The 15,410-nt window shown below is 40.4% G+C and overlaps 1 protein-coding gene across 1 annotated transcript in view; it reads right to left on the reverse strand.

Annotated features, from left to right (window-relative positions):
• The window catches only part of LARGE1 (LARGE xylosyl- and glucuronyltransferase 1), a 274,524-nt gene that overhangs the window by 138,720 nt on the left and 120,394 nt on the right, over positions 1-15,410 (reverse strand). The window contains exons 4-5 of the mRNA XM_058804704.1: positions 7,497-7,780; positions 1,250-1,332 (exon numbers count right to left, since the gene is read on the reverse strand). Of these exons, the coding sequence (XP_058660687.1) occupies positions 1,250-1,332; positions 7,497-7,780 (367 nt within the window). The remainder of the gene's footprint in view (positions 1-1,249; positions 1,333-7,496; positions 7,781-15,410) is intronic.

Raw genomic sequence — 15,410 nt, forward strand, 5'->3', positions numbered from 1 at the left:
ACATGGATATTTACTGTATTTTTGCTTTTGTTATGTTTTTTAGCATTGTTCTTCTGGTCCTACTCCCATCTAACATGAACATGCTACTTCCCAAAAGACTTCCAAAGATTGTGTGTTGATAATGGAAGCTGCTCTTCTATTTTGATTAAACAATACTTATGTGGTCTTTTTTCATACTGGACAAGGTAAGCATCTATATTATTTTAGGAAGCTTACCAAAAATGACAAAATGGTGTAATAAAACCATTGTCAGGGAATGACTACTAAGGCTTCCAGCAGGAGACTGGAGGCAAATATAAGGAGCAAAGTGTGGGACTGGAATGCCCCACTCATGACAGACACAAGAAGATATTACCACATGACATGAACAAAAGTAATTCACTCTTGCACAAAACTGTCTTTCAAAAAAAAGCAGCATATTGAAACTACCTCCCTTTAGAAGTTGTTTGTACTGTAAGCATATTTTACTAGTCTATTTATCCTGTTCGAACCAAACAGTCTGATCACTTCCCCAATTTTAATCCACTTTTGGCAACATCATGGGAAAGCATTTCCGAGAGAATTTCTAAACTGGACCATGGATACACACATAGGCCCACACAGAGTTTATTGTGAATTCTCTTTTTCCGGAGTTGCTGTCTATTAAGGGAATTGGTTATTTTGTTTCCATTTTACATTTATGCCTCTCAACTTTGGGAGCTAACTGTGCTAACACCAGGCTGCAGAACCTTCTGTGGGACAGTCAGCAGCCATTCCAAAGCCAGAATAAAGCACCTGAATTTAATGAAATAGTGTATATACTGACTGTAACAGCAGGTTTACTTCAAAAACAAATATCAAAATTGGAATCTGGGACAGTTAAGCAACCAATGTGAATTTATCATCTACACCTGTGGCATAAACTGATACCAGAAATAGGCTAAATGAATACAACACTGTTATTACCATTATCACTATTTTACAGCATTCAGGAGTGTGTAGATGCTTTACAGTGAAGATAGATACAATCCCTATTCCCACAATGCAACAGGAGTAGCAGGTGGATCTCTGATCCCTCTTACTCACTGTAGAAAATCTTCAAGCAGGTGAAATCTATTTGAGAGGATCATGAATTAAATGTTTCATTCCTTAAAATGAGAAAGGAACCAGGGAAGGGAATCTGACCTTCTTTTGAAGTAACATACAAAAAGCTCATGTAGTAATAATCAGATACACAATATACAGGAAAAGAAAAGAAAACTTCCTTTACCTGTGAAATAAGACAGACTTGACGAGTGTGACAACATCCCGACTGGCATTGTACCCTGCACAGACAATGGCAACGTGGATAGTCTGTGGGAGAAAAGGAACAAAAAGAACAAAATTAAAGCCTGCTCCTATGCTCATCACTTGTTAAGGAGATCACACACATGACACTGCTGTTGTTCAGTGCTGCAATTGTTAGGGATTTGAGTGGGTGTTTTGCAGCTGCAACCCACTTGAGGCAGTTTGCTAAAAACATCTTAATTGAGTTATAGCACCATCATCATTCCAAAGTCATTACTACCACTACATTACATCAGATGTTTGAGTAGAATTCTACTCAAGCATTTATTAGCTAAGACATACATGTGCATGTATGTACACACACCCTCCCTAAGTAAGCAGCACACAAAATCCTGAGTGTGCAAACATATAGATATTTTTAATCTCCTGAACTAAAGTTTAAAATTGTGTCTGATAATTAGAAGCAGGTATGATCCCAGAAGTTTTGAATTATTTCTGTCTTATGCACAGCCCGTATGGAGAGGGTGAGCAAGCTCTCATGGATGAACATGACTGTGACTATTGGTCTGCCAGGGCAGGATGCATCCCAGTGATGCGATGGGACACAGGCTGTGACTACCAGCATGGGCTGTTCTGGCAGCATTAATGTGATGTTAAACACAACCCCCACAAACAAATCCTCTCCACCTCATGACACTGGTAAATTATCACTTATTCTGTGCCTTTTTACTTCCCTTTTAACACAGGTCTCCTCATCTCTTCAGGAGGAAAGGGAAAATTGAAAAGGCGCTACGAGTCATTATTTAGCAGTACTAATCTGAAAAATGCTATCACGTTACTCCGCTCTGCTTTTAAAAAGTAGCCATTTCTGCTCCCTAGAGACAAAAAAAAAATTAATCCTATCAAGTTTTGACTTCAGGTTCTGTGATCTTCTGTTTCTTAGTGGTCACAGAAATGAAGCAGAGTTCACCATGCTGTTAGCACAAAGCTGCCATTGGGGACACAGCTGTGAAACTGCAGGGAAGCCTCATTTGGCTTCCATTTGAAGCTTGGTTAGCTGGTTTCTCACACACACAGCTCTCATTTTCCACAGAATGCCCACTATGCTGAGAACAAATGAGGGATTCTGTCTCCTCACGTAGCCACAGATTCCAAAAGCCTGGCTTGTAACAGAAGCACATTTACACAAGAAGTGCCATGTGTTGGGCACATCTGAAGAGCCCACAGCCCCATCCATTAAGATCCCCTGGTACAAGGCACAACTTGAATCATAAAAGTGCCAAGTGGCTGTGCCACAGTGGAACATCCACATGAACATCACAGCTCCCTCCAGCCCTGCTGTGCTTCACAAGCTCAGGCATATTTAAGATCTGATGTTTTAAGAGGACTTGAATTAATAAGACAACTGTCTGTCCAGAGAGGTGTGAGAAAGAATGTACTGTAGAACATTTTGGCAGCCACTCTGTGAGGTATTAGCACTTTATGTTAAAGTCAATGGGAGTCGAGCACGCTCAACACTTGGCAAAAATTGATTGTGTTCCTCTCTTGTGATAAGAGGGGAGAACACAGACTGCTTATTAATGACTTTTATTACAGCAGGAGTCTGTAATGTACTCACTGGCATAGGTTGCTGTGGGTGCACTGATTCCTGATCCTACATGAACTGCCTCCTCTCTCATTGTCACCTGGTCTCCCTCCCAGGCTTCTGGAAGATCTAAAATCCTTCCCCTCAGTGCCAATTAAAATCAAATTAACTGAGAACAGTTTCACCCTTGCTTTAAACATTTCACCTGAAGGCACTAGACCAGAAACAAACATTTTAGGGGTTTCCACAGAATAGCACTGTCATATACAGTCATCATTGTTTTATACCACCTACACTTGCCAGAAAAGCTCTCCTCAATGCCACTCTCTCTACCTTACAACTTCCCTCCAAATCAGAATTTATTCTGTCAAGTTCTTGCCCACATCTGTAGTCCTTTTACTAAATCAGTTTGTTTCAGAATTGAAAGCATGCATTCCTTGCTGTCTTCTAGTAGCTGCTGTTGCCTTGGATGCTGCTTCAGCCAGGACACAGTGAGAGCAGCACTTACTACGCTTCTGAATGCTCTCTTCCAGCACAGACACACAGGCATCCATGTACCTTCTGCTCAGCCTCTCTGTGGTGTTTGATATTACATATCACTTCTATTCCTGCCTGCAATCAGTTAAACGACAGAGCAATATTCCTCAAGAGAACAGAAATCAAGACCTTTTCTCTCCAAGTTTTTTTCCTGCAGCATGCTTCAAGGCTCAGTCTATTCCTCTCCTTCCCTTGATCAACTTTCCTCTCTCTTGTTGTTTAACTGTTAAACAAAGTCAGTGGAAAAACAGATAAGCCAAATGAAGTTATCAGCCGGAACTGCCTGCAGATGTTTGCATCCCAAGGGGAAAAACATTATTTCCAGTTTTCTCCACTCTTGTTCCAAATGCATGTTTGGATTGAGAGCAGCTGGCTGTACCCAGATTCTGGCAAGATATGGCTGTAATAAGCACTTGAAAGAACTTGCACCCTCCTGAGCATACTACTGTAAGCATCACCTCTCAGATTTTGAAAATTGACACTTCTCCCAAACTCCTTTTATCCATCAGCAGATGGCTGGAAGAGTGTATCCCCCATCCCACCAGAACTGGCCACTGTGATTCACACAACCTCCAGACCCAATGACTGCAGCTAACACCACGGACTAAAGCCACATGACCAAAGAATGCTCCAACTTCCACTGCAAGTGTCAGCCTGCCTGTTTGGCTCAACATGTCCCACCAAACTTCTCACACAAGGCTCTGCATGTTACACTTGCCCCTTTACTGTTGGCATTCCATGGCGGTTTTAGATAACACTAGTTACACTCTAGCCTGGATATTTCAAAATCGCTGCAGGACCAAACTGAGCATTCAAAGTGTCCATCTTCCTACAACGCTCTCTTCAAAGTGAGTGATGGATGTGCTCACCATTTGCTGCAGCAGTTTGGACTCAGGTAATTCACTGGAGATGCTTTTGGATAATGTAACTCACTGCAGCAACAAATGAAATTATGATACGCCTGACGATACAGAGTCAATGAATTCTTCCTCTGTTTATACACAGAGATATGAAGAGGTAATCAAAACACTGTGGAAGTGCATCACAACATTCTCCCTACAGGCTGAGGATCAGGGACACCAACTGAACTATTTTTAATTGTAAATAGTTTAGAAAGCACTCAGGTGTAGGTGCTTCAAGGTACTTAAGGAAGCTAAGCTTCTTTAGGAGAGGGAGTTTAAGTCATACCAAGGTATATCCTAATGTAGCTCAAAACTCTTACCTCAGCCACTACACACCAGGAAAAGCCTGCCTCTAAATGCAGTATTTCATGTTCTGGCATAATATTAATGTGAAGAAAATATACAAAACACAGTTCTTCTACATGAAGAACTGGGCCCCAGATCCATACTGATGAGGAATATATAGTGCCTAGATAAGCATGCATAACTATTTTTATTCCTTGGGCTACTTTTTGGAATGTTGAAATAATGAGTTTAAAAAACCTGTATTAGTCCTTATAGTTAAAAATAATCTTTGGTAAGACATTTCATACCTCAGTAATTTTCCAGTAGACTTTCCATTGTAGATATTTAATCCTTCATAAATAACTGTTGAATGTGATTAAGAGATATTACAAGTATGTTACAAAATACTTGTGTTTGTTTCCAGGGTTTTTTTTTCCCCAGTGGCAGATAAAATCTGCTTTACATGTGTTACACTGCTGATGTTGGTGAGGATCTGTTTTTGATGGCTGTGGAGCACTACACACTTAACCCTACTGAACAACATTGTGGAGAACAGGAACAATACAAATATGCCTCTAAAATGCTTCAAATGTTAAGTATCTTGCTAAGCCACTAAATGCTATACTGCTAATTATCAATTTCCTAATATATAATATCTTTCAAAAATATTTATAAATACACAATTCAAGTAAATGCTCAGTTTAGGGAGGCACAAGATGGAAAGATAGTGGGATAACACTGTAAGAAAAAGGCATACAATTTTGTTAACGTCCACTGGCATTATGCTCTCCTTCTGAAGCCTGTTGTTACTTCTGACATCTGTGTAAGGACTATGCTTACTCATATTTCCAAGGTTTGTGTTCAAATGGTCTGCTCCTGGGAAGGCATGATGGGCATCTGCTCGCTCAAGGGAGAAGCCCCTTGTCTGGGTGTCTGATATTTTTCTTTCAGTATAATGCTGGTCCATTTTAAAGTATCAGAAGAGCTCTCCTGTGATGCAAGAGTAGAAGGCTGTGGATGGAATGCAACAAACCCACAGCTATTTGATATAGATCACAATTAACATCACATAGATGATGCTTTATCAGAGATTTAATGTTCATTCATTGTAACTTCATTTTCAAATGTTTTAATCACCATTAAAGACCTTCCCAAATTAGATTGTGAAATGTTATCACCAGTAAATCTCTAAGAACAGACTCAATGAAATGAACAACCCATTCCTGGCATTCTTAGTCTCCACCAGAGCAAGAGTCTTCTTCCTAAGAACCTTTGTTTTTCACTACCCAATTTGTCAACTCTTGCTGTGATCTATTCCAGGGTCAGAAGCTAAAAAAACCCCTTTGTTTACACATCTGAAACACAGAAAAGAACCAGAGAATGAAAGGCATCAAGATGCCCCTCACACAAACAAGACAAGAATCTACACTAACAGGATAAATGATGAGACCCTTGGCAAATCTGGCAATAGGGAAGTTTCATTTTCACTTCCATTGCTGTAACTGAGTTACTGACTGAATTCCTTAAGAGAAGAGTAAGAAGTTGAGATTAAAATAGCATGCAGTGAAATAGGGGGATGGCAAATAATGTGAGATTTCGTATTTTATACAAGCATTGCCTCCAGCAGAGTGCTAAACCCCACTGAGCAAGCAAACTCATTGGCAAAACACATTACAAACTGTAAGGCCACCTAAACTATTCCTACTTTAAGCTACTGTTTTTGTGTCCTAGATTGGTTGGTACATTGAACAACCAAGAACTGAGATTCAGCTCATCACTCTTTAATATAATGATAAAGGAAAAGTGAGGTTTGCTGATTGATGGCCTGATTAAAAGAAATGCCAAAAATCTCACACTGAGGAAAATCAGGCCCTCATTATGTGGAGGAGGGAAAATGAAAAACAAAAACCTCCTCTTCCCTCTCCTTACAATAACATTGTTTTCTTTTTTCTACATTGTTGGACAAAGACATCCAACTGGAAAGCAGCAGTTCATTTTCAAACTGTGTTTGATATTTTCTCATTTAATAGAATTTATATTAAGAGATAGTTAGGATTTCTTTTTCCTCTCGCACCAATTTTCTTTCAACTTTTATCTTCCAAGTGGCAGCAAGCAAGATAGAAGGTGATATGGTATTACCCTCTTTGTAGAAATAAATGGAGGAAGTTATTTTTGATAACTTTATCAGCTGAGATTGGCATAAGGCCTTTAAGCAAGACTTTCTGTTTTGGATCTATTCATATTTGGACCTGTCATCATTCAGACATCTCACAACTAAGTATCTGGATGACATCCACAGAAGCACTGACACAAAATGGCGAAAACCAAACCAACCACACCAAAACGGTCTCAGAAGCAGATTGCCTGTTCCTGCAGCCAAGCACACTGCTAGTGCACGGCTCACACAAAGCACCTGCTCCCACAGCAACATCCAGATACACTCCTCAAAGTGAGTCAAAAGCACAGGCTGGCTCCATGAACCATGACTTAATTAATCATGAACCTTGAACTGTTTCAATACAGGCACAGAAACAAAGAAATAAGGCTTTTCTAAGCACTCTGGAGTCATTATTATTTAAAATACACAGGGTCAGTTCGCCACAGGTCTTTATCTGCAGAGCTGTAGCGAAGTCAGCTAGAAGCAAGGCTTTGATTTTTAAATCAGGTTCGGGGACACAAGAACGAAAAAGACAAAACGCTGTGATGAAATAATAACTCAGAAGATATTCTGATGACAAATGCATTAAAGGCTTTTTTAAAAAGAATAATAAAAAATTATCCGAAAAGTTGCACGCAGCAGACCTTTAAGACGCTGGTTTTGGAGGAAAATGTTTCAGAGGAAGGAAACGGGGATCTGCAATGTCCTTAAGGGACCACATCTACTAAGCTTTGCTTCTGGCACGTTCCTTTGGCATATTTACCTCACACTTCTCCACCACGGGCTGCTGGCCGCACTCGGAGCTGTTCCCCGCCACGATGCCAGCCCGCAGGCTCTCGCTGTCGCCCGTGCCCTCCTCCATGGAGTAGGTTTTGGAGTGGTTGGCGCGGCGGTGCGCGGGGCCCCGGGCCTGGGCCAGGCTGAGCTGCTTGCGCAGCGCGCGGTTCTCCTCCTCCACCTCCCGCACGCGCACCTCCAGGCTCGACGCCGTGTACCGAGGGCTGTGTGGCTGCGACTCCAGCGGGGACAGCGACACCGGCTTCCCATCTGCACCGCAAGGAAACAGAGCACTTCTGTCAGAACACACCAGCTGCATCTTCCTCTAATGTTGGTGTTGTGAGGCAGAGATGCGCTTCACATACAGCCATGTTTTATGCAGACTTGGCACTCCCAAGCCACGCTTAAGTGCACGGTAAACTTGGACAAATGCTGAATTCTACGAGCTACAGGTCCTACTAATTTTCAAATCACACCAAAAGATAAGCATGTGTTTCTTTGTTCTCATAGGGCTGCCTGCCAGTCTCTAGTCTGGGAAGACAGTCAAGAATATTAGGATTTAATTCAAAGGCAATTAATATACAGTTAAATATATTTTAGAAATATATGCAAGATGAAATAATTTTGCTATTCCCACTTCCTCCGCAGTCAAATGACAGCATTTTGGCAACCATTTTGTGCCAAACAGTAGCCCCAGCTGATGCACATGTGTGGAACAGATGGGTTTTATTCAGCAACATAGTATTATGTGCTTGCTGAAAAATAAGAGATTTGATGCAGAAACGTTCAATACACATGTGGGCCAAATTCTGGAAAGTATTCTGGCTTAAAAAGACTCAGTGGAATTTTCAAAAAAAATAACAAGGTTCAATTCAACACCTTCAAGTAAAGTGTCTCAAAAATGTTTAATGAAAATCAAATTGAAGCAAAGCAAAAGACAGTGAGAGTTATCCACAGTGTCACAACTAGCAAGAAATTTCTTTGCAGTGATGATATGTGAGTATCTTACACTAAAGTATTTCTCTGATGTAACTTTCTACTTGCATGTATTAAATCACAAAATTATAGAACTAAAAGGTTGAAAAAATCTCTAAGGTCATTGAGTCCAACTGCTAATCCAGCACCAACATGTTCACCATTAAACCACGTCCATATCCACATCCACATTTTTTGAACACTTCCAGGGATTGTGCTTTTACCATTTGCCTGAACAGCCTATTCCAATACCTGACCATTAGGTCATTTTTTCCTAATATTCAACAAAATCTTCTGTGGCACAACTTGAAGTCATTTCATCTCATCCTCTCACTTGTTGCCTGTAAGAAGAGGACAACCCTCACCTGGCTACACTCTCATTTAAGGCAGTTTTAGAGAGCAATAAGGTCTCCCCTGAGCCTCCATTTCTCCAGGGTAAGCCCCTCCAGCTCCCTCAGTTTCTCCTCATGGGACTTGTGCTCCAGACCCTTCCCCAGCTACACAGCTCTTCTCTGGATATGCTCCAGCACCTCAATACCCAGAACTGAAAGCAGGATTCAAGGTGTGACCTCATCAGTACCAAGTACAGGGACATGATTGCTATTCAATGATTTTTCTAGCACAGACAGTCTCATTGGTTTTATCAAACAAGTAACAGCCTGAGCGGTGTATAAAATGGAAACCATGCAGTTATTGTTTAGAAATTCTCCCTAAAAGTACATTTTTCACCAACCAACTCAAAACTATCTCCCTTCTATAAAGACCTGTTCATTGCTTGTTCTTTTTCATTGTTTCACATTAACATGAATGATGAGCAGTCCTCTGAATTGACTTCATGAAAAAAACTAGTATGGAAATCAAATCCTCAATTCTAATTCAAATTGTTGAGTTATACAGGTATACACAGTTCCTGTTAGGTATATAAATCATTATCTTGATTTTCATCATCATCTGGATAGAGTATCTTGCATTTCTTGCAGGCTATCTTCTACAAAAATATTGTAATTTATTAATTTATCATTAGCAACGGTTATGGATAAATCTGAGACTGAAAAACGTCTCAAGACAAATTCTGGAGTTTGGCCACTGACACGTTGAAACTTGAATGCTCCAGCAAATAGTTAATTCAAAATTTAATGAGATATTTGATAAGCTTGATATAAGAAAATAATGGGTGCATCAACAGAGAAATGTCAACATAAAGGACAGAGCCATGCTACAATTAGACATGCAATAGAATACTGAGTTATCTTTCTCCAGCAAGTTTAGAGGGCCTGGAACTGAAATTGTGTTATTTCTCAGCTGCTGATACTCAAGTTAAGGAAACTAAGACTCATTTGGTTGTGATTCTATTGCATCCCCATTACTGGACAGCAAGAGTGTATTGTGTAGACACTCTCAGATAAAAAGAAAAACAGCACCTTTTCTCACCCACCTGCGAGAACAACCAACCTGTGTTATCATCAGATACACAATTACACTGCAAATCTAGCCAAGCACTTCACTGGCTATCTTAACTCCTCACTTGGTGAACACCCAGCCAACACAGATATAAACTCATTGCTTCCTGCCTTTGTCACTGAATTCTGCTAGCTTCAAATAATTACCAGAAAAGGCAGCAAGATATGGAAGTGAATCTCAGAACAACATTCATCAACATTTCAAAATATGGAAAAAAATTAAACATATCTTTACCTATTCTACAGACATAAATCAATAGATCACAAATTCTGCTTTTCCAAAATTAAAGCTTTTAAATTTTTTCTTATCTTTTAGAAACAGATACCATTTTGTACATCTGAACAATTACAGATATACTGATCAGAAAAGTTCAACTGTTTCTACACAGTATTTAGAAGAAATAGCATAGTCTGAGAAAGGGACTGAAAGAAAATATCACCTTGCTGCCTCAGGCTGAAGTTGCAGCAGCTATGAGACCAGCCTGGTGTTTATGCAGCCTTGGCTGTAAGCGCCAGTAACTCCACTACTGTTCTCTCAGTAGCAAATATTTCTGCTGGTATGTAAAAGGAGTAAGGAAATCCTCTCAGGAATTACCTAGCTACACTCTTCATCTGAAATGTACAACTAGTTGAAATGCACTGATTTAATACATAAATTATCTATGTTTTATTACAAGTTGCTAAGTCCAAAATATTTTCTGAAATTATCTCTTCTGAGTTCATACAGCTGGCAAGTCATGTCTTGTTACTAATACTACTCACAGTTCTCAGGTGTATCATGTACTAGGTATATTTTCACATCTCAGCTCTCTGCTGCAAATGATAACAAGACAATTCCAGGACCCATGCGAAATAAAATTATAAAACCAAAAGTGAACAGAGTTTGATCTTAATACTCAGAAATAAAGTAATATTTTTAATAAATTCAGAGATTGCATAACTCATAATTTTTGCACATCTGAGGCTGGCAAGGCTGGTGGCAAGATACTATTTGATTTAGTTCTGTGTGTTTCATCTCATCTCTGAAGAAGGAGTAAGTGGATTAATGTTAGGGACCACTGACGTTTGATTGTGTGTGTTGCCTGGTAGAAGAGTTAAACTGATTGTACTGCACTTCAATTTTATAGTTTTTAGTAACTGGCAGAATGCTCTGAGCTGATTCTAGGCACTTTTTATCTAATCTAAATCAAAATAAAATAACATAACACATAATGAGGTCTGTGTGACTTTGGGACTGAAGATGTCCCAGGGAGTGCTACAAGGAACATTACTGTGCTCTGAAGCAAGTAGTGTACTTTTGAATGGTGTAATAAATAATAATACAGCTATTTTTTTAATTATTCATTTGGGGTTATTGCTCTATTTTTGAACTTTGGCAGTTTCAGTTTTCAACTTTAGGGGTTTTTTTTCTGTGTCAAGCCTTTTACTTCAGACTTGTGCTAATGCAACAGTACCACAAAGACCTGCAAAATTCCACTGTCCACAAAACAAAACCCAAACACAAAGCTGAATAATTACTTCATGGTTGACAGCAGTCAATGACTTATTCTCACACTAGGTCCAACAATTCAGAAAACTTGACAATATGTAAGTTGTGAATTCTATGGATTATTGAATCTTTCTACATATAGGAAATCACTTGAATTTAAGGTAACAGATTTCATTTAATACTAACTTAAGCAGAATGCCTAGGACACTGGACAAAATAAAGCAATCAGAAAGCAATCCAGCAAAAGTAATTTGAAAGGAGAAGGACTGAACCGGTGGCATTTTCTTTCTTACATACAGAACTTAAAGGACAGGCATTAAAGCCAAGTTCCTTGTTTTGTAGTTACCAGACTTGGGAGAGGTGACAGTTCTGAAAAGGACCCAGTGGCATTGGAAAGTCGCCAAGGAAAGAGGCACAGAGAAAAAAGAACATTTATCCAAGGGTTACCTGGGTAATAGAGAAAGAAGCAGAGTGTAGGAAAGTAAAATTTTCTCTGATTCAGAGAAGAAAAATGCAGAAGCAGGCATCCCAAGTTTTCCAGACAACCCTGATCTGAACTAAAATGCTTACAATTGTGTTAGGAACTGAGGCCCATAAAGTTATGGAGCATGTTTTGGGAGGGTTTTAAAAAACTTTTTACATTTTGTTTGTTAGAAGGCACAAACTACGTGTGTTTTGACATCTTGACAAGGTCTAGAGGTTTCTATATGTTTCAGCCATTACTCATCCCCTGCCTAGTGGCATGCAATGCCTTTAAAACAAACTAATGGCACTGAACTCCAGGCTGCTCCTTAGGTAAGAGGAAGTTATGCTGCCCAGAGACAGTGTTTCAGTCTGCCTACAGATACAAGATATGCTTCCATTTCACATTTGTCAACATTTGAAAATTCACATTATCTCTGCCCACTCTGAAGCATAAGAATTTTAACCAAAAGCCAGTATTTTGCAGAAAGAAATGGGATAGCAGGCAACCATGCTCATTACTCTCCCCCTGATAAGGGCTCAAAATCATTTCAAGTTCATTGCACCATTATTTTTTCCCACATCAAGACCATTGTGGAGAACTCCATGGACTCTAATGTAAAAAAAAAAAATAAGACTGCAGTCAGGCTACAGAGACATAAAAGCCTGGTGTAAGCAGATAAACTATCCTTTCTATTCTGGAGTTCTAGCTCAGCTTTAATCACCCAACATCTTAGTACTCCATGCACTGCTGCTCAGCTGGCTGCTCTGGTAGGTCCTGGCTATCTGGGCAGCTATGAATGAAGTTCTTTCTGCTGACACTTTGGTACTTTAGATATGTGCCTCCATGAGTAGGTGCTAAGGCATCCCAAAGTACCTATTCTCACACTTATCAATTTTTTCTCCAACAACTTTTTGTGAAACACTGCAGTGTGATCTCAGCTGGAAGTAGAAAACCTTGCCTGAACAACCATTTTAACAGGGAAACAGTCCAAGCAATTCAGGTCTGCAAGCACAGAACTTCATCCTAACAGGATATGAGCCAATGAAAACTCCTGCTTTTCACGTGTCAGAGGCAGAAACTTGTAACACTGAAAGATGTCACAGTAAGTGCACTGAAGGCTGATGTCCACTTGACAGATCACAAGAAGTAACAAGAAGCCTTTTCATACAGTCCAAACAAGTTTCCTCAGCTCCAACAGAAGAACTTCTCCCCATCACTATTAAGTCCTTCTCAGGATGTGGCATGGACAACACATGTGTAAAGTTACCTGTTATTAGTTAGGAGAGGCTGCTTGCACTGGAGATGCCAATCAACCATCAAGCTTGGACTCAGTCAATACTAATTGCACTTAAGAACTTCAGCAATTCTTTAAGTACTAAATTTGTGTTCAATTCCACTGCTGTTAAGGGTACTTAAGAACACATTAACATGGTTTATTGAACCCAAACCTGAACCAGTCAATTCCACTGAAGGTCAGCCTTACTTAAAGAATCACGTTATTGTCTGCTATTCATATACAGGGAAATTACTTTCTGAGTGTCCTTTCCTTGAACAAAATAGCCCTCTACAAGCAGTGGATTCAGAAATTAAACATATCATACAAAAAAACCTTCACCCACAGAACACCAGACTTGCCAAGTGCATTGACTTTGCTTGGCCAGTTTTGGCAGCAGAGGGGCTCCAGGGGCAGCCTCTGTGTGAAGCTCCTGGAAGCCTTCCCCATGTCCTAGAGAGCCAATGCTGGATGGCTCCAACATGGACCTGCTGCTGGCCAAGGCTGACCCCTTCACAAGCAGTGGTTGCCTAAGGGCTGACCACAAAGAAGGGGTAAGAAGTCACTACGCAGAAGCAATTGCAGCCAGAGGAGAGGAGTGAGAATACAGGACAGGAACAACTTTGCAGGTACCAAGGCCAGTGCAGAAGGGAGGTGCTCTAGGTACAGAGCTAAGATTTCCCTGCAGCTGTGGGAAGACCGTGGTGAGGCTGATGTGCCACTGTAGTCCATGGAGGTCCACTGGAGGACCATATGCCAGAGCAAGTGGATGCCCAAGGGAGGCTGTAACCCTGTGGGGAAGCCCACCCTGGAGCACGCTTGCTGGTGGGACTTGTGACCTGTGTCGGGGTGTCACCCTGGAGCAGTGTGTTCCTGAAGGACTGTATCCCATGGGAGAGACCCATGCTGCAGCAATTTATGAAAAACTGCAGCCTATGGGAAGGACTCTCTTGGAAGAACTTTGTGGAGGGCTATCTCCCATGGGAGGGACTCCACACTGAAGTAGGGGAACAGTGTGAGGAGAAAGGAGATCACATGTGATGAACTGACCGCAAGCCCCAATCCCTGTTTTCCTGCACCATTACAAGAAAAAAGGGAGAGAAAATCAGGAGTAAATTTAATTTGGGAAGAAGGTGGAAAATTAAGTGGGCTTTTTAGATTGAGTTTTATTTCTCACTACCCTACTCTCATTTGATTGGTAATAAATAAAATTAACTTTCCTGAGTTGAGCTCTGTTTTGCCTGTGACAGTAATTGGTGACTGACCTCCTTCTGTTCTTGTCTTGACCCATGAACTCTTCATTATATTTTCTCTCCCTGTGGAGCTGAAGAGGGAAAATGACAGTGCAGCTTTGGTACTTGGTGTCCAGCCAGGGTCAAGCATTGACTGAAGTCAAACACAAGTTTGGAAATGTGAGAATGATGGTCTCCTGTTCAATCTTTGCTGTCATTCCCTTGTGTTTGCTGACAGGATCCTGCATGATCACCACTTTATTTCCAAAGAATATCAGCATCATTGTGTGCAGAGGATGGATGGTGATCATAGCTATTTAGCAGGTTGTTTCAGCTCATCATTCTGTTTGTGACCACGCATACCTATCATGTTATGAAAAAAAGACTTATTTATTCCCTCACTGGCCTATGATGTTCTTGCTATCCATCTTAACACAGCACAGGGATCAGTGATATCTTTTAAAAAGTTTTTTAAAGGAAAGGTGGTACTGTCAGTCCCTCTTTTACAGTCAAGCAAGAAGTTGTGGAATCCTTAACACTCACAGAAAATACCATTTTCAGATGCACAGCTGAGATGGGTCTGATACAGTTTTTCAACAAATAATCACCTTTTCTGCATTCCAATTTTTCAGAGGACAGCTACATATACAACAGTTATAAGCTTAACATTTCTGTAATGCAGGAGTCTGCAAGTTGGAAATCCAGGAAATGTGGGGAAAAGTACTTAGCAGCCACTTGCAATATCATTGTTTTATGAACAGCACATAATGAACTCAGTGGTAGAGACAGAAACAATTCCTCAGGGCAAATTTGACTTCATAAATTACAAAGTTGTCCCCTGCCTTGTTCATGACACAACTTCCAGTCTCTTAAATTAACTAAATGGAGGGGTTCAAGAACCACTTTCTCTGAATTGCTGCATTTGCTCTGCACGCAAAATGGGGAAGGGGTTGTGTTTCAGAAAGGCTTTGCAGTCGTACCATCAATGATGGCATCATGCTGCAG

Source organism: Ammospiza caudacuta, chromosome 5 (genome assembly GCF_027887145.1).
Source record: "Ammospiza caudacuta isolate bAmmCau1 chromosome 5, bAmmCau1.pri, whole genome shotgun sequence".
Classification (NCBI taxonomy): Eukaryota; Metazoa; Chordata; class Aves; order Passeriformes; family Passerellidae; genus Ammospiza; species Ammospiza caudacuta.